The sequence below is a fragment of the Hevea brasiliensis genome, chromosome 2 (assembly GCF_030052815.1).
Source record: "Hevea brasiliensis isolate MT/VB/25A 57/8 chromosome 2, ASM3005281v1, whole genome shotgun sequence".
NCBI lineage: Eukaryota > Viridiplantae > Streptophyta > Magnoliopsida > Malpighiales > Euphorbiaceae > Hevea > Hevea brasiliensis.
In genome coordinates, this window is record NC_079494.1 from 105,494,558 (window position 1) to 105,515,702 (window position 21,145).

Consider the following 21,145-nt stretch of genomic DNA (forward strand, 5'->3'; position numbering starts at 1 on the left):
AAATAATTAATTTCATTAAAATAGAGAAACTAACTAGTATTTTTAAAAAAAAAAAAAAAAAAAGAAACTGTAACCATGTAAAAAAGGTTTACTCACACTCAAAAGGCAAGGAACACTTGATGACGTAGTTCCCAGGGCTCAAGTAGAAAATCTCCCAAAGCTTCCATTATTAGAGTATTGCTCAAAACAATTTACATTTTCTCATTATAGGACTACTCAGAATCCAAGCTCCTAAAATAGTTTTGCAACACTTATAAAAGCAACTTCATTTCCACCAACAAAGATTTCTGTCGAATCAGAACTCAAGAAAAACTAACACAACCTATAAATAAAACAATCAAGGCTCCATGCCTTAATCAAGGACCATTAGGAGATTATAGGAGAACAATAGCATAAGCACAGACCAGAACGACCCAAACATTATGTTAAATGCTAGCCATTGTCACCAGCTTGCCATAAAGAATGTGATCGTCCCTCCCAGTGTTGCTCTCTAACAATGCACTTTGCACAAGTTCCTGACACAAAAACCATTATGAGCCAGATTTTCCAGCTTATCGAGAGGGGGAGGGGAAAAAAAAGCCTGAACTATGGAAAAGCAAATTTCTCACCTTCACATCCCTGTGGGAAAGAAATTTCCCCAAGTTGTGGATAATTAACCTCATGTCTTCAACCTGGAAAAGTAACAGAAAATGTTCACCAACCTTGGGCATGATTAACACACAGTAAAATATAAGTTCTAATCTTTACCCTAATATAGCCAGTTCGATTGCGATCAAAAAACCTGAAAGCCTGCTCCATGAAAGAAAACTTGCATTGTTAAAGGCAAGTTTAACAAATATACTCACATCTCAAATTTAAAAAATAAAAACAAAAAAAAGAATGAAAGAAAGAAAAAGAAAAGAAGAGCAAGGGATTACCTGCAATAGTTCCTTATCAATCACAGCCTCCTTGACAGCAGATGGCTCTTTATTCCCAGTTTCCACCTTCGCATCTCTTTTCTCCAACAAATCAACATCAGACTTGGGCTTTGCCACTTCATTTTTTGTCTCCTTGGCATCTTCCAATTCTTTTTCTTTCCCATTGCCAGTCACCGGTTCATAGTCAGCATCCAGACCCATCTTTCCCTCTTCTTTGTTCTTCTGTAAATGATTTCACAAAAAAATTCCTTTAACAGGATGGCGTGTAACATTTTTGACAGGCGAAGGCAATCAATCTGAGACTTCCCCCACTTTATACGACTATGTTTTATGGAACAAAACATGAAAAAAGATGCGCAAATATTAACAAGGGAGGGTATCTTGCCTCATTAGATGAGTCATCTCCAACATCCTCCATTTCTTCATATTCTTCAGGATCTTCCTCTGGGTCTTCCTCATAATCAGTTTCATCTTCTGACCCTGCTTCATTAACCTTATCAACAGAAGTATCTTCTTTTTTCTTAGTTTTTGGATCCTCAGATTGATTTGTAGCCAACAGTTCAGAGTCAGAAGATTTAGTCTTCAGAGGCTGTTCATTCTTTGGGCGTTTGGTTGATGATTTCCTCTCCATATCCTTCTCTTCCATTTCCTCCCGCAGCCTCTTCCGTTGATTTCTTCTTGTTACAAATTTAATGCGTAGCTTCTGCACAAAAGATGCACACAGGGAGATGTCTTAATAAATAAATCAAGTAATGAGCAAGTTGATGGATTCACCATTGTGAACCAACCTGGAGAAATGTCAGAATACGAGAGCCCATCTGATATTGAAGCATTTCATAAAATGATTCAGCAAATAATGAGAGCTGCAAAGAACAAAATTGACATGAGGAATGAGGGTAATATCACTTCATGTACCATGACCTCAAGGAACAAGAGCTACATGAAACATAATGCACCAAAACAGACCTCAAATGTGGATTCCTCGACATCATTATCAGTGTAGTCCAAAAGTGAGTCAAGTGAAAGTGACAATGACCGCAGCTGTAATAACAAATGCACCATTAGACAATAGGTACAAATTAGAGGCAAGGTATGTTATATTAGTTGTTAAAGGAGATCTTTGTTTTATTAATTGCAATTTTGGTGATAAAATATGACGCCTTTCAAATCAAAATACCTTAGTCTCCTTGTCCCCTCTTGTTTGAAAAATCAATCCAGGATGCCTAGGAGGTTCCTCAGGCATTCTCTTTTCTTTTGCATCCTTATTAGATTTTCCCCTAGACTCATCTTTGCCATTTTTGTCCTTCTCATCCTTTGATTTTTCATCATCCTTTGATTTTCCTTTCTTGCTATCATGATTATCCCTCTGAGCAACTTTTTGTTTGTCATCCTTACGCTCAATTTTAGCCCCCGAGGCACTTTTCCCATCAGTTTCTTTGTCATCCTTCTTATCCTCCTTGACAGCTTTGATCTGTGTCTTATTTGAATTGGGCACACTAGCTTCCTTCTCCACAGTAGGCGATTTTGACTTGGGAATTATTTTCTTTTCTGAATTTTGTATCTCATTCATCTGGCTTTCTGCATCTGTTCTTTCTTTCTCCATATTTTCTGTTCCATTACCTGTCTGAGCTACTATTTTGTCATCCTTCTTAGTCTCATTGGCCCCACCACTGGTCTCCACACCTGCAAGCTTTCTTTTAAGTACTCTCTTAATTATTTTCTTCTTTATGGCAGTTTTGACACTAGTACCTTGTACAACTGCACCACTACCAGTTTGTGAATTATCCTTTGGTTTATCTTCAGTGTTGTCCACTTCCTTCTCAGCTTTAACCTCAGGTTGCAAGCTCTTATCTTCATTTTGAGTCGCTTTCCCTGCTGGAACCTTTTTTATAACTTTCTTCCTCACAAAAGTTTTAACTCCAGAAGGATCAGCAGAAGATTCATTCTGCTCAACAGGGATCTCAGATCTGTCATTGGCCTCTCCAGCGTCCTTTGCATCAAACGACTCATTTTGCTTGCTGACAGTACTCTCAGTATTTGCTTTCTTATTAGCAACCTTCTGTTTGACAACCCTCCTTATAATCTTCTTTTTTCCAGTCTTCACACTGTCAGTTGTCTGAGAACCTGCAGCATCTCCTTGTTCTTTCTTTTCAACATTCTTGACTTCCTCTCCTGTTCCAATCACATTCTTCTTCTCAAGGTTCTTGTCATTGTCATCACCCTTTTCTGCAATCATTTTACCTTTCCCATCTTTCTCCTTATTATTGACACCAGAGAATGCAGACTCTTTGGTTGTTTCCGATTTGTCGACCCTTTTAGAATCTTTTGAAGAATCTGTTCCTTTACCTGAAAGATGAAGAGAAGAATGATATCAATTTTCTAATTATGAACTTAAAAAAAGATGCAGCATAATGCAATACAAGAAAATTGGATATAATATTCACCTTTCAGCCCTTCCTTCTTCTCCCTAGACCTCTGAAAAAAAAAATAGGCAAGACATTTGCAAGAATATGTTATGCTCCATGGATATAGATATAAATTTCAAGGAAATGAAAAGCATTAACGGCAACTCTATGTAATCAGTAGATCAACCAAATTCTGAGCATAAGAAATATCAACACAAATACATGCATATTTTCAAGTCCACATAAGAACCTACCTCTTTTTTTAATGAGAGTTGACGCACTCTCTCAGCAACAGCCCTCTTATGTGCAAGCCACTGGTCTCGCCATGTATCCAATGAAGGCAGGCAGTCAAATAAATCAGGAACAAACAGTACAGTGATCTCTTTATGGCTGAAGAACCCATCCTTGCCAAACCTATCATAGTGTATCTGCACATGCAAACAGCAAACAGCAAACTAGAAATCAGACTTATGACTTCAAGGAATATAAGCAACCAGCCAAACTAAACTCTCAAGCATGCAGCCTAAGAAACGTAAACACTGTCCAAGAGGAAAAAGATAAAACAAAATTGATCACGGACTAATCTCATAAAAACTTTACCAAAACAAATAAATTCAGCAGCGACATCCATGCTGCCAAAGATTTCAGCATTGAATTGACAATTACACTTGATCTTCAATTCATTTAATGTCAACATATTCCATAGAGATTCAACTATTCAACAAAGTTTTTGATATAAGCTAGAATTCCAATGATCATATATCCCAGCACAAATATCCAAACTTATAATTAATGTACATGTTTGGCATTTGATGAAATCTATTCAGACTTAAACCTATAGTAAAAACTATTAGCCGACAGAAAATAGAGAGGAATAGCAGTTGTCAGATTGTCTACAACTGTACTTTTACTTGTTTTTGTGCTGTATTATGTCAGGTATTTTCAAAGTTTTTTTTTTTTTGCTAGGAATAAACCCCCATTTTCGGTCTTGTCTTGAGTATTAAGTCATTACTCAGTAGGCTTTCATTATATATATATATATATATATATATATATATATATATATATATATATATGATCAATAAGTTTTAATTCACGTCATTCTAAAAGGAAGAAGAATACTACCTCCAGAAAAGGATTCCAGTTACGGCAGTTCTGCAAATCAATTTGTGTTGCATCCTTGGTATATCTACAAGGTAAAATAAAATTTAGTCATATTCAAAGAGTATCAGTATTCCATAAGCTAATTCATCCCATAATAGAGAATGCTAACCTCAGGGCTGTTTGAACTAGAACAGAATCATCAACCGAGGGGTCACCACCATCAACAGAATCCCATGGACCACCAATTGCCATGAAAGAACGATCCCTTTTCAGGATAGCAAACCTAAGAATATTGCAAATATGTGGTAGACGATCATCATAGCTTTTCTCAGAAGAAAGCTCTTCCATGGCATTTTTACTAAGTCCACTCATCAAAATGATCTGAAACAAAGAAAAAAATATACATTACCAACAGAAAAATATCAACACACACCATAATAGTAAAAAGGTGAAGTAACAAACATCATGATTCAGTCATGACTAAAGTAAAATAAGATAATGATATGAAAGAAATTAATATCATATTGTTACAGATAGAAGAACTAGATTTAAGAAGAAAAGCAATAAAGCAATGGGGATGAAGGTGTAATTGTATAAGGGAGATAGTAGAGTAGAAATGGTGTAGCTGAGGTGAGCTGAATTAGTTGAATAGCAGGTGAGAATGGCAGGAACAGTTTGTTTGTTAGAGGAGAGCTGTACAAATAACAGCCTACGTAGCTGGAGTAACTAACAGAAGAATTAGTCAATTCCAATACAATCTTCTCTTTAATTCTCTCTAATTTCTTCTTATTCTCTCTTATCTTCCTCTGTTTCTACCTATTTCTTCACATTTCTATTCTAACATTCTGTATCAGATCTGTAAGGATATAAACCCCAACAATTGGTATTTGAGCTTTCGAGGCCTGGGCATTGCTTGCTTCCTGGTTCGCCGGAGTCGCATCCACGTTTAGCACAGTGGTAGTGAGGCTGTCAGGATGGCAGCATTGTAGGAGCAAGTCAAGAAAGGGCTTTGAGGACATTCAAGAATTGAAGGGGGAAGTCGAGCATCAAAGATGAGGCTAAGGAGCAGTCTGCAATGGATACCAGAGAGGCTCTTCTCGAAAACTTTTGAGCTCTGATTTCTGTTGTCATTACTGACAAATGGAAGGGGGTCAGAACTCAGAAGTGAAGAGAATACAAGGAAGAAGGAGGGAGCTCATTCTCATCCATGGGTGGTGTTGAAGGTAAAGGGATTCTTTCACTCATAAAGAATTCCTATTTGTTCATCACAACGAAGCTGGTAGCTCAGTGATGGGAGCCAAATCTGATAACATTCAGCAGATCCTCCCTAAAATGGAGTTAGTTACTTTCGATGGTAGGGAGCCTAGGTTATGGATTAGGAAATGTATGAAATATTTTGAGGTGTCTAAGGAGCCAAAAGATTAAATGGTTGAGTTAGGCAAGAGAGGAATGTGATTGAACACAAATATAGGTTTGAAGACATGAGAATCATGATGGAGAGAACGTTACCTGATTTGGGACTTGGGAGAGCCTTATTTCTTGTCTGGATTCAAAGGGGGGAAGAGGGATGACATTAGGTTGATGGAGAGGCTGTTCAGACCCGCAATTTCTCATGCATTTGAAGTAGCCAGGTTACAGGAACAACTATTGGAGACACAAAGGAACTTTTTAGCCATTTTTCAGACCTTATTACTCTAACCCTAGGTCTATGCCAGTCACCCAATCATTTATTTCCACTTCCAGACCTTTCTCTTACACTCCAGCATATCCACATTCACCTAGACCTCCCAATCCTGATCAAAATGCATTCCTGAAACCTCCTTCACTCTACAGGATCAGGATCTACAAGTTCCACCAACAGCAATTCAATAGATTAACCAATAACCAAACCCAATATTCCAGTGATAAAAGGGGACAAGAAGCAACATAAACCTTGTTTCAGGTGTGGTACTGAGAATTATTTTTCTTGTCATCAGTGTAAACAAATGAGTGTCCTGGCCATGTCCTATTCGGGCAAGAAAGGTATGCAGGAAGAATGGCATAAAGCAATCGAGGATCAGGAATTGCTGGAAGCTCAAGAGAAAATTACTCTATCTGTGCATGCTATGGAAGGGAAACAAGGGGCAGATACTATTAGACTCATTCAGAATCATAAGAATAGACACTTAATGATTCTAGTGGATAGTGGGAGTTGTAATAGTTTCTTGGATGCAACTTGCTAGTGAGCTTAAACTTCCTTTCATTCAGGTGCCTACTGCTGCCATTTCAGAGGCAGATGGGACGAAAATTCCTAGCACTTACACATGTAAATGATTTTCTTGGAAAATCAAGTAGCACCAATTTGGTTTTGATTTGAGGACACTGGATTTAGGTCCCTTTGACATGACTTTGGGTGTGGATCGGATGAAAAGCTTCAACCCAGTCCTCTTTTATTTGAGAATCTGGAAGTGGTGAAGGAATTACAGATTCAGTGCCTTCTACAAAGTTGATAATCTGAATCAGTTACTGCACAAGGGACTGATTTTCAGTCTCCACTCTTTTATATCAGTGTCCTTGTTGAATTACATGAAGAAGGTCCTGATTCTCCTCAAAGTTCTGAGTCAGTAGCTTCTCCCCCAGTACTTTCTTCTTTACATTCCTTATCAACTGAAATTTCTAGTGCCAATATTCCTCCTGAAATTCAGATGTTTCTCCATAAGTACTCCACTGTTTTTGAACAACCTACAACCCTTCCACCCTTTAGATCCCATAACCACCCCATTCCATTATTACCCTCCGCCGAACCTATCAATGTAAGACAGTATAGATACCCATATTTTCAGAAACCTGAAATTGAGAAGCTAGTTTCTAAAATTTTAGTAGCTCCATCACTCAACCTAGCACCAACTCATTTTCATGTCCTGTTTTACTGGTCAAAAAGGAGGATTGGAATTGGAGGCTCTGTATGGATTACAGAAAGTTAAATGACAGTGCAATTAAGGACAAGTTTCCAATTCCCATAATTCATGATCTATTGGATGAATTGAATGGTGCAAAGGAGTTTTCTAAGATAGATTGGAGAGCTGGATACCATCAAATCAGGATACCATCAAATCAGGATGCACCCCCTGACATTCCTAAAACTGCATTTAAGACTCACCATGGCCACTTTTAAGTTCAAAATTATGCCCTTTGGCCTTTCAATTGCACCAGCTACCTTCTAGGCTTTCATGAATCACATTTTTCAGCCTTAATTGAGGACATACTGATATTACACTTGGAAGCTGTTCTCAAGGTCTTACAGGAGCAGTATCTCTATGCTAAACTTTCTAAATGTTCATTTAGACAGTCCCAAATAGAGTATTTGGGTCACATCATATCTAGCGCCGAAGTATCTACTGACCCAGCTAAAGTCCAAGCCATGTTGAATTGGCTACAACCTAAATCAGTGAAAGACCTTTGAAGTTTTCTAGGTCTCAGTGGGTACTACAGGAAGATTGTGAGAAATTATGGTATTATAAGTAAGCCTCCAGCAGAATTACTTAAGAAAGATGGCTTCTTATGGTCTGACAAGGCTCAACATGCCTTTGAAGCATTAAGGGCACCAATGGCTTCAGCTCCTGTGCTTGCACTTCCAGACTTCACAAAGCCTTTTATTGTGGAAACTTATGCATGTAAGATGGATATAGGGGCAGTCCTGTAGCAAGAGGGTCATTCCATAGCTTTTATTTCCAGGTCTTCTGAGGTGAAGAATTAGGCCTTACCTGCTTATGAAAAGGAGTTATTGGCTACAACCTTTGCTGTAAGTAAATGGAGGCACTATTTGGAAAAGGTCAGTTCTTTATTAAGACTGAACATTAAAGTATAAAATTCTTTTTGGAGTAGAGGCTGCACACAAACCAGCAACAGAGGCGAATCTCCAAGTTACTTGGCTTGGATTACAAAATTCGATATAGAAGGGATGTGGATAACAAACAGGCTGATGCCTTATCTATGTTTTTAGCACTGCTTACCATCCCTAAAGTGATAGTCAAACAGAGAGGATGAACCAGTTTGTAGAGCTACTTGAGATGCATGGCTCATCTTCATCCTTTCACTTGGTCCAAATGGATATCCCTAGCAGAGTGGTGTTACAACTCCACTTACCATAGTGATTCCATTTGAAGCACTATATGGCTACTATCCTCCTCTCTTACATGCTCTTCCTTCAGATACGTCTTCATTGGGAGCACTTGAGGAATTTCCAGAAGAGGCGCAGCTCATTTCAGCAATTCTTAAGGAAAATTTATAGCTTGCTAGGAACAGAATGAGGCAGCAATCTGACAAACACAGGTTTGAAAGAGAAATTGTGGAGGGTGATTGGGTGTATCTCAAGCCCCAACCTTATAGGTAAACTTCCTTGGTGCAGTAAGGAAGCACCTGAAACTCTGGGCCATTCCAAGTTGCAGCTCGAAATAAAACAGTTGCATATAAGCTGCAACTCTACTTCCATTCATCCTGTTTTTTCACGTGTCCCTATTGAAGAAGAAACACGGTGAGAATGTTGTTCCTATCATGAAGCTCCCTGAGATGTTAGAAGATCAAGTCCTTGTGGGTCCACAGAAGTTATTTGCAGACGAGAGTGATTACAAGAAACAACGAGCAGATTCATCAAGCTTTAGTTCAATGGGCAGGTCTCCCTCATGAGGATGCTGCTTGGGAAGACTTCTCTTTCTTAAGCCTCAATTTCCCAACTTTGCACATTCTTTGGGGTAAGAATGTGTTAATGGAGGGTATTGTTATTTATAGAAGAAATAGATTTAAGAAGAAAAGTAATAGGGATGAAGCTGTAATTGTACAAGGAGGATAGTAGAGCAGCAATGGTGTAGGCGTAGCCGAGGTGAGCTGAATTAGTTGAATAGCAGTTGAGAATGGCGGGAACAGTTAGTTTGTTAGAGAAGGATGTATAAATAACAGCCTATGTAGCTGGAATAACAAACTGAAGAATTAGCCAACTCCGATACAATCTTCTCTTCTAATCCTCTCTAATTTTCTCTTATTCTCTCCTCTTCCTCTGTTTCTACCTATTTCTTCCAATTTCTATTCTAATACTCTGTATCAGATCTGTTAGGGCATAAACCCTAACACTCATATGGGAATAAAAAAAGTAATTTTATCTAGAAGTCCAGTATGTTGATTTTACCGTGCAAATGTACTAATGCATTTCTCAAGCCTTAATTGATGAATCATTATTCGCTACTTCTAGGGATTTATCCCATTAACATAAATGACAATAATTTTAAGTTCTGTAGAAGGTAAATCAAGTTAAATATAAGAAGGCACCAAAAGGACATCATTCATATGTGCAATCTCCAGCTTCAGAATAGTCATTTCCATTTTCTGGCTCTAAAAAGCCCTTCTGAGTTTTCATTATTTATGAAGATTTGATTCACAAAGAGGCTAAAGATCGATTTAAACATAAAAAGTGGACCACCTAATTTATTTTGTTAAAAAAGCACTGTACATATGGGTCAAGCAGTCCACACTGCAGATTATATGAATATTAGCAAGTTATGGAACAATATAGAATAGGGTTAATGAGTTTCCATTAAAGATACAGTCAGTCCTATATGCCCCTCCCCAAGTTACTAAGAATGCAATTCCTAATTTATTTTATCTCAGATATTCAATATCATGAATGGGTTAATGATTTCAGCAACAAACATTTAATTCATTCATCACTTAAAAACGTTTCAGTTCACAGCTTGCAATTGCTTGTGACACAAGGAACATGAAGAAACAATGAATTTATTCAAGCTCAAACCTCCGTACATAGAAAAAGAAAATTGAAATCAGAAACAAAGCGTCCACAATCAACTATATGAAATATGCATAGCAAAGGCAGAAAAATATGATCATTATCATTAATGAAATCATCTGTTTACTTCAATGCAGTTCACAACACACCAGAACTATCATTTTGAAATCAAATATTTACGCAGATATAATTGTTAAATATGACTGGGGGGGAAAAGATAAATAACCTACCTTTGCATTCCATATTGTGCGCCCATGCTCTGATTTTTCAAGTTGTTGAGTCAAAAGCTTAGTTGATGGGGGCTCTTTTGACTCTGCTACACTTTCATCTTCAATAAAATCATGCTCAAAACTGTTGAGTTTAAGACAATTAATATTAGTCCATCCTAGTTTTTCCCCCTCCAGTAAAACAAATAAAAGTACTAGTTATCCTTTTGCTTTCTGTAAGCCTAAACGAGTTACACAAAATCCCTAATAACATACTGATGGTTTTATGCTTTTGGGAAGGAAAAAAAGAAAAGATGGTTATGCAATGGCACATAAGGGCAAAGCAACAAGGAGTGCACACCCTTTATTATTGAAAAAGAAACCAACATGATGAAAACTATTATGCCTATATAATGTTCAACAAGAAATCAGGGAACATACTTAACACATAACAGAGAATAATACCTGACAGGTGTATGGATAGAAAGTTTAAGATTCTCCTTTGGCCAGTTAATGACAACCTAAAATGACAAGGATGTTAAGATAAAGAAAAAAAACACACACACACACACACACACACACACACACAGAATTAGAAACACAGACCTTTGAAAATTCAGGAGATATAAATAGTCTGGGATATCTCTTATCTATTGACATGTAATCCCTCTCTACATCAACCAAACTGGAAGCATGAATCTGCAAGTACACAGCAACAAGTACAAATAAAAATGAAATTAATTGATGAACAGTTCAGTTTGCACAAAAGAGAGTTCCATTGACTTAATATATGGTACGTCTAACAAGGAAACAGCAGCTAAAAATTCCTCTTTCTTAAAGGATAATATTCCTCAATTTCGACATCAGTAATAGCCATAATAAGCGCTGTCCGCCAACAAGATATAAGTTCTTGTACGTGAAATTCATAAATTTAAGTTCACAGTTTAGAAGATACATCTTGGAAATTGTATTAGAGATTGGCAACAAAGTCTCAGTATGATGTAAGTGTTTTCCCCCCGGTGCAACAAACAATGAGAATGGCTAGTGAGTCAAAAATGATAGAAGACATTCTAAAAAGGGGAAGGAGAGAGAGGCAAGATGAATTTGAACAAAATGCACAAGCAAACAAGAAATCCTGGGATTCAGGCACCCCGAACCAAAGGAAAGCAACCCAGATAAAAGCACAACAACAGCAGAGAAATGAGAACAGAATACAACTTCCACAAAGTCAAAAGAAGTGCACAGTCAAACAAGAGAGAAGATTTGGGCCAAGAATAGAAACGGCATGACAACTAGAAGCAAATGCATCCAAATTAAGCCCTCAATTCAGGAACCCCAAAAGGAAAAGATAGATTCTTGGCAAGGTAAAAGTTCTTATCATCACTGAATTACTAAACTCTTGTACTGTTTTTCTTTACCTTGCAGACATATTCTCTTCTTTTTTCTTTAACAGGTGAATGACGCCTTCAGCATAACAGAACAGCTAGTTAGTTATGAAGACTGCAAGATACACAAAAAAGCTATATATTCAGAACTAGAGGAGGGCGAAAATGAAACATCATGATCCACCTATGTGAAGCGTCATGACTTGGGGAATCTCGTCGCAAGGATCTCCCCTCCTTCGTCAAAGAGGGCCCACGTCTATCTCTTGAAACTCTTGGTGGAGTTCGTTCACGCCTAGTTTCAAGTCCACGTTTCCGCTCTCGCTCCCTCTCCTTCTCACGCCGCTCCAAAATGCGTTCCCTTTCACGCTTTCTTTCTCGTTCTCGTTCTCGTTCCCGTTCCCTTTCCTTCTCCCTTTCTCTTTCTTTCTCCCTCTCACGCAAAAGCTCTCGACGACGCTCCTCCTCCCTTAGCTCGAACTCCCGAAGATAACCAGCTCTATCATCTCTATGCTCATCTATCCTCAAATGACCTCCACGATAATCAGAGTCGAGAGAAGCCCCATGAAGCCCTTTTCCTGTGCCATAATCCCTACCAGGAGGCAGGCTAACTCCGTAGCCTGGATTTGATGAACTATGAGGATACAGGAGATCGTCCACATTCCTCCCCGGAGCTGCCCCCAATATTGATGGAGCATGTTGCCCATTATATGAAGAAGAACTAAGCATTGATGAACTGCGAGGATCAGCATCTATTCTTCCTCCATAAGAGACAAGATCTTGAGTGGGATGACGACTAGCAGTACCTCTTGCTGCAAGATATTCAATTTGTCTGCCAGAAATGTGTTGCTACTTAGTGCGATATGAAGTTTATACCAGCTAACTTAGCTGTGCACAGGCTATCACCATAACAGAGAGGTCTAATGTGTTACATTATAAAATAGCAAGGATGACCTTGCCCGTTCATCAAAAGAAAAGGGTGTAACCAGTCAACAAACACCATAAGCACATCATATAATAAAAAACAAATGAAAAAATACCTGGCAGTTCCATCAAGAGAAGCAGATTGCAATGACTGAGATTTCAGTAATTGTTCTTGTCGAAGTATCGATGCCTGATCAATACGTTCATACATCCCAGCCTGTCACAACAATGGTAGAAACAGCAAAGAATAATATAAACCAAACACTAGCAGAAAGCCAGAAACATGCTTTATTTGAAACTTTCACACATACACAATTATGAATATGCAAAACATTCACTGGGCAATAAAGCATCAAAATTTTCAATATTACAAAAGAATCCTTATAATTGAAATTTGATTGGCTATTGAAATTCAGTGTTCTACTGTTATTCACATTATTGTTAGTAGGTTGTGGAGTGGACCCTCTGATGGAATATGGGTCCCACCATAAAAAATTAACTGCTTATGCAATTATCAAATTCAAGTCAGACTACTCTAAAAAACAAGGAAAAAAGAAATCATGTCAGACTGAACTTGCAAAAAAAAAATTTGCATAAGGATCATTTGGATAGATTAGGATTAGTAATGAAAAGTTATTTAAATCTTACATTATATTTGAAATAAGGGATATTTGAACCAGAGAGGCTTACAATATAACATTTTAACCTAATTTACAAGAAGTGTATTTCATAAAGAAGTCCTTGTAATTGAAATTTGGTTAAGTATTGGAAATAGTAAATCTAATGATATTCAAATAATTATACAACATATATTCTTTTAATAAAGTTGTAAAGTACATAAATTTATGTTTATAAATATTTTAATAGTCAATCAACCAATAACATTTTTACAATTAGATTTTAAGTAATCATAAGCATTCTTGATATTATCGCAGTTTGAATTCTTTTAACTTGTACTCTGATTGTGTAAGTTTCAGCTATCAATAGAACAATTAATTGTACACTTTTTTAGATAACCAGTTTAACAGAGATAAATTTTTCAGATCCTAATAGCACAAGGGATAATATTGACATTTGGAGAAATATAATAGAGAACTTGTCATTACTTTTGTCATTATTATAAATACTTATGAGTTGAAAAACACTAATGCACATGATAGAAAGCCTAGTTACACCAAAATTAGGAGTTAAAAAAAATAAAGGTGAGAAGCAACACCTGATGTTGATTACTAAAACTAACAGAATCAGCATATCGTACAGCTGGATCACTTTGCATGTCCCTCCCAATATAAGCGCTCTGTCGTTCACCATATTGACGCCTATCAATCACTGGATAGTCATGAATCTTCTCTGTGTATAATTGATCACTTTTGTGGCCATATCCATGAGTAGATGATGGAACATAGTCACCAGATGTAAATTTTGGAGAATCAGAGAGACCTGAGGGATAGCCACCACGACCTTCCAAAGCTGATGGTCCAGTCCCTTTAGCACTCATTGCTGGTGCCTGCACAAGACAATTTCAAATGGAACCTTAGAAGTTTATAGCAGCAGATGGTCAAAGATACAAATCAACAATCTGTCATACTTGAGACAAAAAAAAAAATAAATCTCTACCACTTCAGAGAATATTATAGCCACAATATCAAGAGCACAATGATACAGAATGTAAATGTTTGGATGACATTATTCACAAGATATGGAGTTTCAAATTTGAAAACATGTTTCCCAAGTTAAGATTCTAGGGTTCCTCCAACACAGAACTATAAAACATTCATCTTATATTAACTTAGGAAATTACCAACGAAGCAAGTGTATTGTAGCAACATTTTAATACATGGGACATATAAATTACAAAGCATGTACATAAGGCCAATTGAACTGACAACCAAGGCAAAATAATGAAATAAGGTGTGAAAGAATGAAAGAATCTTTGGAAATTGTTCCAAAATCAAAGGCACTGTTAGTCTTACAATTCTCGATTCTAATCTTACAATTCGATTCGATTTTCCATCTTAACAATTCGAATCTATAGGGTAAATCTCAAGTGTACTGAATCTTGACCAAATCTTACGATTCAATAGTGAATCGGGTAAATCAACATGAATCCACCAATTCAGACAATTCTTTTTCTAGAGGGTTGTTATACTTCATAGCTCCAAATTTTAATTTTTCGCTTCATTTTTTTAATTTAACCCACTATCCTTTTTCATTTTTTAATTATTTATTCAATTTTAAATGGGAGTTTCAGCACATGCATAATGATAATTATTGTCTATAATCAATGTTATTAATGGTGGGCTTGTAGTGCAAGGCGCACCGGGCGCAAATGGTGGTGCCTCAGAGCAGCAAAGGCGCATGACCTCACTGAGGTGCACCCAAGCACACCCCAATGAGGTCAGCCCACCAATTGCAGAGAATGACTGGAGGAAGAAGAAGAGGAAGAAGAAGTTACTAGAGGGTTGTTATACTTCATAGCTCCAAATTTTAATTTTTCGCTTCATTTTTTTAATTTAACCTACTATCCTTTTTCATTTTTTAATTATTTATTCAATTTTAAATGGGAGTTTCAGCACATGCATAATGATAATTATTGTCTATAATCAATGTTATTAATGGTGGGCTTGTAGTGCAAGGCGCACCGGGCGCAAATGGTGGTGCCTCAGAGCAGCAAAGGCGCATGACCTCACTGAGGTGCACCCAAGCACACCCCAATGAGGTCAGCCCACCAATTGCAGAGAATGACTGGAGGAGGAAGAAGAGGAAGAAGAAGTTACGTACCTGGCTTGCCTCTGCTGCTTTCAATGAAGTGTTGATCTTTATTAGATGGAAACCTAATGTTTACCAGGGCTTATGATGGTAAAGGGCTGATGGTGGTAATGGACTGATAGTTATTGGGCTAATAGTTATTGAGCTAAAGTTAATTTAGAGCTAATTTATTTTATTAATGTTTTTCTGCATGTGGTCCTTTTTTTAATTCTATTTTTCATAAATTGAATAGTAAAAATAAATTATTTTTATATTCAACAAATAATTATTCATAATAAGTTTATGGAATTCAATTTAAATTATTATATGTTTAGTAAGGTATTAGTAAATTAAATCTATAATGCAAATTAAAATTTTAATGCAATAAAAATTAAAATTATTATTTTAATATTATATTTGATTGAAAAATAAAATTAATATAATATATTTTAATGATTATTTTCACTAATATGCGTAGTTTAATTAACAATAATGGTGATGCAATAAGTAAAGCAATAAGTAAAAATAAGTAATAAAATGAATAACATATAACATATATTTTTACATATATGTAATATTCTAGCAATTAAATTTATGGATTTTATTTTTAATAAATTTATTATATAATTTATTTTTAATAGATTTTTATTTTATTTTTGCACCTTGCCTCGCTCGAGTGCGTGCCTACACCTTGCACCTTGCACCTAGGCTCCAAGATCTCTTGGCGCCTTAGTGCACCTTAAGCCTTTAATAACTATGTCTACAATTCAAGAGTTTAAAAATTTATAACATAAAACCACATAACATAACAAGAATATTTTGTTCTGTTATAAAGCATTCTTCTCATTAGCAAATGATAATTCTATATTTATCAAAATATGTTATTGTGATATCTCTTTTTACTTATTTTAGAACATATATCATTTTAATTAATTATGAGAATTTTTATCGAATCTTATGATGCGATTCTATTCTCGATTCACAAAAGGAAGATTTCGATTCTCAATTTGACAACTATGGTCAAAGGTTAAATGCACTTCCTTAAGTAAATATAAAATTAATAAGTACCAGGATTACACTAAACAAAAGCAAAAGAGAAACTAATCCCACCAACCTGTTGAGCACCAGTCATAGAAGCTGAGCCATAGATAGTCCCATACTGACCCACATAATGTGCTGCAGAGCTTCGGAACCCACCAACATCTGCTTCTTGAGAGCCACTTAACATTGATGAATGCCTAGAAGCCAATGAATGTTGAGAGCCTCCTTCATGCCCTCCAACTGAACTTCCAGAATACGCAGATCCCAGCTATAAAATTACAAAAAAATTATACTCAAATTAAAATCATTAATCTTTAAAGAAAAAATGCAACAACTCCCACATTTTTCAGCAAGCACAATATGAGTGTTTCCCAATTTAACCAATAATAGAGCAATTGGATAGTCTGAGGCAATGTCCATGGAAAACAACCATAGAAAACTCCATTGACAAAGATCAAAAAAAATATGAAAATTATTGCAAAACTTCAATAAAGTGAATGTCACAGTAAGTAGACCTGAACTTTCTTACAAGTAATCAGACTGGCATCCAATGTGAGAAGGTTGGAAAACAAAACAAAAAAGTCAAAAATGCCAAAATATATTTCATAAAATTCTACAGCCATTTTAGTCCGCAAAACAGACATCTATACCCAAAAAATCCAATTAGGAAAAAAAAAGTGGAATTCCAATCAAAAAGTTTAGTAATTAAAAGATGTAATGAACTTCCAAACGATTATCCCAATACCCAAAAGACAAAAATAAACAAATAAATGAATCCAAACGAACCCATAAATACACTATCCAGATATGTTCCAAAACAAAAGAAACGCTTCGATTTTACAATGAGCTTACATTTTGACCGTAACCAGATTGTGCACCATAAGGCTGCTGCCCATAAGCACTATTGCCTCTCGAAGAATACATGTCTAGACCATAAAATAAAGGATAATAAACCTGCAATTAAGAAAAGCCATACATGTAATCAAACTATATGAACTAGCAATAAAGAAATAGACGGCCATTAGAAGCAGATTATTGGAATTGATATCAGAATTTAGAGAGGCGAATACAGGATTAGAGATAATGCTAACCTGTGGATGGAGGCCGCGACCCGCGAGAAAGATTTCTAATGGATGTTAAAAACCCTAAGGCCTAAGCACATTAAACAGCAATGAAATCTCAGGTGTCAAAATGCATGTCTTTTATAGATGCGTGACTCCCGGGTTGGAAAGGAACCGGTTTTGGGCCTTTGGGGTCCATGTGTTAACTGATGTATTGAGCCAATGTGCAATTTTTTCATTCCGGCAAATTACAGTATGTTAGGATGGAGTGTAAATTTTTTAAAAATAAAATAAGTAAAATAATAATAAGTAAAGTATTAAAATTTTTTAAATTTATAAATTTAACGAATTAAAAGCGAAGATTTTAGAGATTAATCTTACTTCCGAATAAATATGTTACTTTAAAATTAATAATTACCTTTAAAAACTTTCTTCTAAATATAGTGTAACGTATCATCTAGGGAGAGATTTTAAAATTATGACGTATTTTATTTTAAAATATTTTTAATATTGTTAAAAACATAATTTTAAATTAATTTTAATATCTTTTTTATTAATATATTATAAAAAAATATTTTTAAATTATTAATTTTAACAGTAGTACTAAATATTTTCTAAATTTCAATGTATAAAATTAAACATGCCATTTTTTTCCAAGTAGGAAAATAAAAATGAAAATGTTCACTCATTAAATATTTTATCTAAAGTCAGCTTCATGGTAATTTAATAAATTAGTTATAATTATAATCAATTGATAAAATAAAATAAAATTGTATTTTATTATTACTTCAAATAAAATTTTCTTTTTAACTAGTTGGGAACATTACCATGTTAATTTGTCAAGATTACGATAAAAGTGAATAAGTCAACTTTTGATTGAAAAAGTGTTATATATACATCTCTCCACATTGTGGAGAGATCAAATATGTAAAAAAAATAAAAAACAAAAAAAATCATAAATCTTTTTTTTGTTTTCAAAAATTTTTAAAACACTACAAGAAAGAAAAAAAAGGAGATTTAAAATTGAATATTCGGTTTCAAATTAGGGAAAATCGATTTCTAAATGAATGTAGAAACCGATTTGAAACCAAAATATTCAATTTTAGATCCGCATGTTTCTAAATAAATTAGAAATGGAATACGACGTTAGTTTCAAGTTCTGAAACCGTTTTGAAACCAATATTCCATTTCAAAACTTATAAACCACATTATTTTGGTTTTAAAATTCGTTTTAATTTAAAAACTGATATTTTCGATTTCAATTTATCTGAAATGGATTTATGTTTTCAATCAGTTTCAAAATTGTAAAACACAAATAAAACAATTTTTAAACCGAAATTCAGTCAGTTTTTAAATGGAAACGGAAATTCTATTTCAAATCCGTTTGTAAATTTTTTTGCTCTGAAACTGAAATGTTTGGCTTTTGGATTAGAAACTAAGATTTCCATTTCTAATCCGTTTCAAAGTACTAACAAAAAAAAATTATTTAATACGTTATTTTTTGCATTGAAGCATATAATATAATATTAATTTTAAATGTTCAATATCATAATATTTATAATATCTGGCTATTAAATATCAAATATCAGTCAATATTATATATAGATATGACAGTGATGGGTTATGAAAATAATGTACCGTATGGAAAAATAAAACATCATAATAACAAAAAAAAACAAGCTACTTGTGATTAACAATATCATCACTTATCACCACTATCGGCCTCTCTACCATCATCCTGATGAGCTGCATCAAGAGCTGGAGCTATAAACTGCATACCCTGCATCATTTGTGCCATCATGTTTTGCATCATTTGTTGCATGTGCTCTTCCAGCGTCTGCTCCTGTTGTCAGTATCTCTCCTCGAACATTAGCTCACGCTGTCGGTCTCTCTCCTCTATTACAACTAGACTATCTTTTAGCGTTAGGACAGTTTGATGCAATTGTTTAATCTCTTCCTCTATTGCCTCCGACTAAGCACAATAGGATGCAGTAGAAGATGATCCATGCGATGAGCTAGGGTAAAAATTGATGCTTGGGATCCAATGCCATAAACCCTGTTCTTCTTCTCCCCCCCTACAACTTGATAATATAGTGCCACCTCATCCAGAGTAGGAGGGTCGCTGCATCTTTCTTCTAGTTGAGACTACTGCTCCTTAAGTGCCAAAAATGCATCCTGCATAAGTCAATACATATTTTAAATATATTTATTTCGGCAATTGAATTTACAAACTCAATTATTCATTTTTTTCCTACAACTGAAAGACAAATAAATTATTGTTTACTTACCTTAATTGATTGCGCTCGTGCATCAACCATATCAGAGGTGCCCTTCCTAGTGTGGGTCTTGTGGAAAAGCTCATAAGGAAAAGGTCTTCGGCCAAGCTAGGCTTCCTAAAAAGATATAATGATTTTAATGATGTTTATAATAATGTTGAATTAATCACTACTATTATGTAGACAGACACTAACAAAACTAGTAAATATGAAATCATTACCATTCTATCTATGTGAGTAGCATGTGAAACTGAACCCCCTGTATGTCTAGAAATGCCTACTAGGGGTGGCCACGGTTCAGGAACCGCCGGTTACGGTTCCTGAACCGCCGGTTCAGGAACCTGAACCAAATCGTCATGGGACGGTTTGGAAGATGGTTCCTGAACCGCCGGTTCCGGTTCGAGCTCCAGTTTAAAACGGTTTAAAAGACGGTTCAAAAAATGACAGTTCAAAATGGTTTGAAGGACGGTTTTGAAGCGATTTTGGAGCGGTTTAAGAGGCACTTAAAGGAAAAAAATTAGAGAAAAATTTTATTGATTTATAATTTAAGTTATATTTGTAAAATATTTTAATTTTTCTTAGAAATCTTTTAATCAAAATAAAATAAGAATAAAATTAACTTATTTTTAAGAAAAATTTAATAAGCAAAGACTTAAACTTATTAAAAACTAGAGATGAAATTAATTTTAAAAAAAATTAGAAAAAGGCGCATGAACTTAATTTTACCTATGTATCCCTTTAGGATTTAGAGGAATCAAAATTTTCAGTTATAAGTTGAGAGAAGGGAGATTGAGGTGGTTTGGTAATGTGAAGCGTAGACATAGGAAAACTCTAGTTAGACACGTAGAGCACATTGGGTTAGAGAATAGAAAGAAAAGAATAGGTAGACCTAAACTAACTTAAAGGAGAATAGTACAACATGACCTAAAAGTATTACACATTTATGAGGATTTAACCCAAAATCGTTTAGAGTGGAGAAAGAGAATCCATATAGCCGGCCCCAATAAATTTTTGGCATAAAAGCTTAGTTGAATTGAGTTGTATTGAGTATTACTTGCCATTTTTTAAAAAATTATATGATAATTGATAATTAAAAAAATATAAAAGAAAAAAAATCAAAATAGAGGGTATTGAAAATTTTATTGAATATATAAAATAATAATAGAGTAATTGATATAACATTAAAAATTTTAGTGAGCATATAAAATAATAAAGTAGGAGAATTATGAAAGTATTGAGAATTAAAAGGAATGTAGAAAATAATTATTCAGAAAATTTGAGAGAAATTGAAAGAGTATTGAGAAT

General features: G+C 35.1%; 1 protein-coding gene across 1 annotated transcript; it reads right to left on the reverse strand.

Annotated features, from left to right (window-relative positions):
* Positions 1-143: 143 nt before the first annotated feature.
* On the reverse strand, positions 144-17,744 carry LOC110673124 (protein SHORT ROOT IN SALT MEDIUM 1). The gene is made up of 22 exons (XM_058137371.1): positions 17,595-17,744; positions 17,356-17,457; positions 16,577-16,771; positions 13,931-14,221; positions 12,831-12,931; positions 11,978-12,622; positions 11,827-11,872; positions 11,015-11,107; positions 10,874-10,929; positions 10,433-10,553; positions 4,596-4,807; positions 4,448-4,511; positions 3,577-3,750; positions 3,362-3,392; positions 2,095-3,263; positions 1,884-1,958; positions 1,706-1,780; positions 1,303-1,620; positions 918-1,139; positions 748-789; positions 609-671; positions 144-515 (listed from the first exon to the last, which is right to left on the reverse strand). Exons 2-22 carry the CDS (start codon positions 17,425-17,427, stop codon positions 426-428), a joined length of 4,155 nt encoding a protein of 1,384 aa, XP_057993354.1. The 5' UTR covers positions 17,428-17,457; positions 17,595-17,744; the 3' UTR covers positions 144-425.
* Positions 17,745-21,145: the final 3,401 nt, after the last annotated feature.

Bases quoted from the DNA above. Each gene is read 5' to 3' on its own strand.
- LOC110673124 (XM_058137371.1), bottom strand. From the start codon at position 17,427: ATGTATTCTTCGAGAGGCAATAGTGCTTATGGGCAGCAGCCTTATGGT. The intron at 4,808-10,432 runs GTAGGTTATTTA...TCTTTGTTTCAG, and splicing joins GCACAATATGGAATGCAAAG to ATCATTTTGATGAGTGGACT. The intron at 1,781-1,883 runs GTCTGTTTTGGT...TGTTCTTTGCAG, and splicing joins TCGAGGAATCCACATTTGAG to CTCTCATTATTTGCTGAATC.